Source organism: Enoplosus armatus, chromosome 15 (assembly GCF_043641665.1).
Source record: "Enoplosus armatus isolate fEnoArm2 chromosome 15, fEnoArm2.hap1, whole genome shotgun sequence".
Taxonomy (NCBI): Eukaryota; Metazoa; Chordata; class Actinopteri; order Centrarchiformes; family Enoplosidae; genus Enoplosus; species Enoplosus armatus.
In genome coordinates, this window is record NC_092194.1 from 21,727,798 (window position 1) to 21,732,797 (window position 5,000).

At 42.6% G+C, this 5,000-nt stretch overlaps 1 protein-coding gene across 1 annotated transcript in view; it reads left to right on the plus strand.

The window, feature by feature from the left end:
* The window catches only part of LOC139297582 (neuronal PAS domain-containing protein 3), a 244,485-nt gene that overhangs the window by 63,425 nt on the left and 176,060 nt on the right, over positions 1 to 5,000 (plus strand). Inside the window, exon 2 of the mRNA XM_070920323.1 lies at positions 2,480 to 2,578. Coding sequence (XP_070776424.1) covers positions 2,480 to 2,578 — 99 coding nt within the window. The remainder of the gene's footprint in view (positions 1 to 2,479; positions 2,579 to 5,000) is intronic.

A 5,000-nucleotide genomic window follows, 5' to 3' on the forward strand; every position in this document is an offset into this window, starting at 1 on the left:
TTTGCCAAACCAGGAAGTGCTGCACAGGTGAGGATAAATAAGAGCATAGCATTTTAACAGTAAATCACAGAAAATAAATAATAAATACAACTTTTTCTTCAACTTAAATGTCTGTTGGATTGTTATTTGGAATAAATAATAAAGCTCAGGACATTGCTCAGTGTTCAAGCTAGCTAGCTAGCGTAGCATAGCATACTACCTAACAGAATCAGAACTACTCACAACAGCCATTTAGACTGAAACCTTCACGGTCAGGAAAGCTTGTACTTTGTGTAAAATGATCTTTTCGACTTTCTGTCGTCCTTTGTTTAGTTTTTTACATATTGTCTGCATGTAATCAGTATTCATGAAAAGTTCATGTTGTTTACCCGGACAGAGAAGTCCGTTAGAGGCACCAGATCCAGATCTGGGACCGGCTGATGCCATATTTGATGATGTGACACACTTATTCATTTATAACAGAGATCCATTTGAGTTAAGAGCAGGTTGACTGTGGAGTCATGATGCAGCAGATTCTGAAGCTCTGATAATCCACTTGTTTCTGTTACGTGGTCTGAAAGTGGATGTGATCGTTCCTGTGTTGAGTCAGACTCTGCGTCTCTTGAAACCTGCTTAAAGCTTGTTGTATAATCAGTAAAGTACGCCGACCTCTCCGAGAACAAACCTGCCTTTCTTCTTGCAGATGGCTGCGTTCTTTTTATCTTTGTTTTTTTTTTTTTGTCTTCCTCCCCGACAGCAGCGATATGTTTCCTAGTCATGCATCAAGAGATCAAATCTAAAAGTAATACAATCTCTGGACTTACATCTCGGTGGTTTAATTTGAAAACCACCTCTCTCTGCCTTCTGCCGTAGCTTTAAAGCTGAAAGAAGTTATGCCGGTGGTGCCCTCGCTTCACCCTCTGACAAGAACAATAGCGGCCGGCTCGCCTCAGAAAACTGTGTTTTACAATAATACTCGTCCACAAAGCAAGACCGACAATGTCAATGGTTTTATGGTGCGCTACACAGTGCAGCTAATGTTCTCCTGCAAGCCAGCATCGCTTCGCTGCCTCTCCCTCGCTCTCTCCTCCTCCTCCCTGTCTCTCCCGGTGTCTCTCGCCCTCTTTCCGCCTCCTGTTTTTTTCCTCCTCTCTTTTATTCTCCTCGGCTCTCCCTCGCTCCCTCTCTTCGTATGAAAAATCCATTCCGGCATGGGTTTTGACAGCCTGTCTTTGGTGGGTGTGTAAAATTCAAATAATTCACTGTGCATAGACAGTCACTTTGGGGCTGCTTTGTATTTTGTATTTGACTCCGTGTCACTTCGAGTCCCAGTCGGCAGGTTTTAGCTTTTCAGAAAAAAACTCACCAAAATGGAGGTTTGTTTTATTTTTTTTTGAATATTTCCAAGGACAGGAGCTGTTTCCGTTGACCAGCCGCGGTGGCAGGTACATCTCGAAGTTCACCAGACACTTTCACCAGCCAACAAGAGCTTTTATTTTGACATACTGAGAAATAGAAGAGTTTTATTCCTGGACAAGAACGGAAATAAAATTTTGTCTAAGTTGTTGGTTTAAAAAGCGACTTCAGAGACTCAGACTTTTAAAAAAAACCAAACTCTTATCATCCAGTTTTACCCTCCAGCAGCTTTAAGGCTGTTAAATCATCTTATTCCATCTCATCTATCATAGTGAGGCACTCGGACACTGAGTATGGCAGCAATAGATCTGAAATCCTGTTCAACCATTTATCCAATGACAACTGTACGCCTCCTCTAGGTTGACGATACACAGTATGTTGTTTGCTTTCTCCAAGCAGCTCAGTTCGTCCCTGTTCAAACCCCGAGACCCAAAAAGTTTGTACTGTTGCAAAAAATAATTGTGCATCATTTTACACACTTTTCCTCAAAGTTCAGCCTGAATTTAAAATAATTTAAACTAAAGTTCTGTTGGTTTCAATAATGTTTGGTTGCACAGCATGGGTGGGTCCTGACTGACCCACTGGCAGGCCGCTCCTCGTTAAGGGGGCTGTTTCAATCAAGGACCAGGCTGCTGGTTTGGGTTTCATGCTACATGGTTTCATGGAAAAATTGTAGAAGATTTTTTTAAGATTTCAGAGTCTCATTGAAAAGGTCGAGAAGGCTTTTTGTTTTTTGTTTTTTGCCCACTGAGCTAAAAGTGCCCATTTGTTCATCATGTACTGCTTGTCTAAATATATTTTGCTGCAACTTATTTTACATTATGTTCTTAAACTGGGTGCAAACCTCATGACATTTGCATTTTGCTGTGTATAATTCTTTGAATCCCTTTTTAGTTTCTTGTTTTATCTCTTTGATATTGTTTTCCTGCTTTCGTGCCTTTCTTTACTTTTACTTACTGTTTTCTCTCTCTTGATTAATCTCCATCATTTCTTCTTCTCCTCCTCCTCCTCTTCTTCTCCTGCTTGTTGTTTCTTATGGCTGACGTTAAAGAACCTCTCCACGTTTTTTTTGTGTGTTTCACAGTGACCCCTACTGGGAGCGGCCGGCTAATGCAGGCAGCTGCTCCGCCGCCCGGCCCAAGACCCTTCACCTGGCCGGCCAGCAGCATACCTCGTCACCATGGTAACGTTTGTGTGCGCTCCTACTAGCAGTAGCAGTAGAGCTAGTAGTGGTAGCAGTGTGTGTTTGTGTGTGTTTTGTGGGATGTGAGCAGTGTGAATGGTCCCCTAACTCTGTAATGGACCCTGTGTTGGTGGGACCACTTCTGTTGTTGGAGATATGTAGTGTTTTTTTTTATCTATCCAGAGTCAAACATATGGATGGTGTCTCTTTATGGACGCATGTTAAACATTAAAATTAGCCTATTAGCTTAGCTTAATGTCTGGATATATTGTGCTGAAGGACAACAAGCGTTTCGGTGCACCCTTAAAGGACTGACCGAAGACGGAGGGATTAAACACAACGTGTCCCGTCACGTCTCCGCAGAGACTGAAGGATTCTGTCATCATTGCTTCTGTACAGTTGGATCAGTTTCAACTGCCATTCATGTCATACTGTACTTACAGTATTCTGTAGGATTAGTCCTGCAGAGGTGTCAGTCGTACTGCCGCTGCAGCACAGTCCGTAATGTTCCCCGAGAAGACGTCTGGCGCTCTGCGTGTTTGTTCGTCAGGTGGAAAGTTGATGCAGACTCTTTGATTTGACTAGCGGAGTCCTAGTTTCTGCACTGTGCTGCAGTAAATCTTACCTCTGAATGTTGTCTGGAGGTCCCTGTTTCTTGAGCGGCTGTTGCTGCTCCAGGGTTCAAACCTGTGACTCTTAAGTAACCGAACAGTGTGTTTAAGTGCTGCGTTAGCGTAGCATCACAGCAGATTGTCCTTGTTTTGATTTGTAAATCTTACAGCTGTCTGCGTGACTGTCTTTCTCTTTGTGTGTGTGTGTGTGTGTGTGTGTGTGTGTGTGTGTGTGTGTGTGTGTGTGTGTGTGTGTGCGTCGACTCATATGCAGTCTGGATTGCAGCTTTTGTAAGATGCTACCATAAAATCGTATCGTTCCTCTTCAATCCGTCATCCCTCCCTCCTCCCTGTTCCTGTTCCTCCTCCTCTCTCCTCGTTCTGAACCTTTCTCTTCCTCCCTCCCCCCTCCCTCCCCCCTCTCTCCCTCCTCAGAGGTCTTTGTCAGCGAACAGAGAGAATCAGGGATTTGACACCAGGAAGTGAACTGAGGCCTGATGCATTGTGGTTGATGTTGTGGTGTGTGTGTGTGTGTGTGTGTGTGTGTGTGTGTGTGTGTGTGTGTGTGTGTGTGTGTGTGTGTGTGGTGGATTACAGTACTGGAGAATAAAGGAGGGATTTGTGTCAGAGTCAGGCGGAGAGCTGAAAGGAGACAGCAGTTAATAGCTCATTATAGGACGAGCTTAACACCATGTAGGCCATATCAACACACACACACACACACACACACACACACACACACACACACACACACACACACACATTCTGAGAGTTAAGGCCTTTTCACACACATCTGATGCACTGCGAGAATGTGTTTATTTTAAAGTTAGTATGAGAGTATGAAAAACAGAACGCATGTTGAACATTTTTCAGACAGATTACATACAACACCAGTATTTCAATAAGTATATGTATCACAATGAAATATAGTCATTCCTGTGTATAAAACTGTGTATTTGTTTATGTAACAGATGTCTATAAAAACCTGTCTTCACCCAAGCTGAGTGCAGGTTTTACATTTTGCCTCCCAGCAGGCGTCGGCCTGTTTGTATTACAGTGGAGGAGTTTAAAGAGAAACGTCATCGATACATAAAGAGACTCACATGAACCTGAAAGCAGTCAGGCGGCAGGAAAATTCAGCACAAATTGTCTACAAGGGGGGGCATTTATTCATTTATTACATTTATTACATTTCCCTGACAGTTAAAAGTGTAAATAAAACAACTGTGGAGTGAAATGAAGGCTTTTATTGCCACATGAAATACAGCAGTTCTGTCTCTCTCTCTATATATATCTCTATACTCGATACTCGATATAGTAGACTATATATATCTCTATACTGGATATAGTATACTATATATATCTCTATACTCGATATAGTAGACTATATATATCTCTATACTCGATATAGAAGACTATATATTGTGCCAGTGACCAGACTGTCTCTTCTTCTCTTCTACTCTCCATCTTTAAACATCACGTTAATTTAGTTTCACCACTCAGTGAACTTCTAACAGTCGAAAGCATCATTACTGTTGCTACGGTTACCAGCCACTAATTCAGAACGGTGGTTAAATCTGTTTCAGGGGGAACACATGTATGTTTCTAACAGACACCTTGTGTTGTCAGAGTGTGTGTGTGTGTGTGTGTGTGTGTGTGTGTGTGTGTGTGTGTGTCCTTTACGTTTGCTGGGCGTATTTCTAATGTTAAGTGTATGTGTGTATGTGTGTATGTGTGTGTCTGGAAGGTGAAATTGAGATAAATGGTGGAGGAGCTGGGTGGCCACAGAGGCCCCTGATATACACTCCACC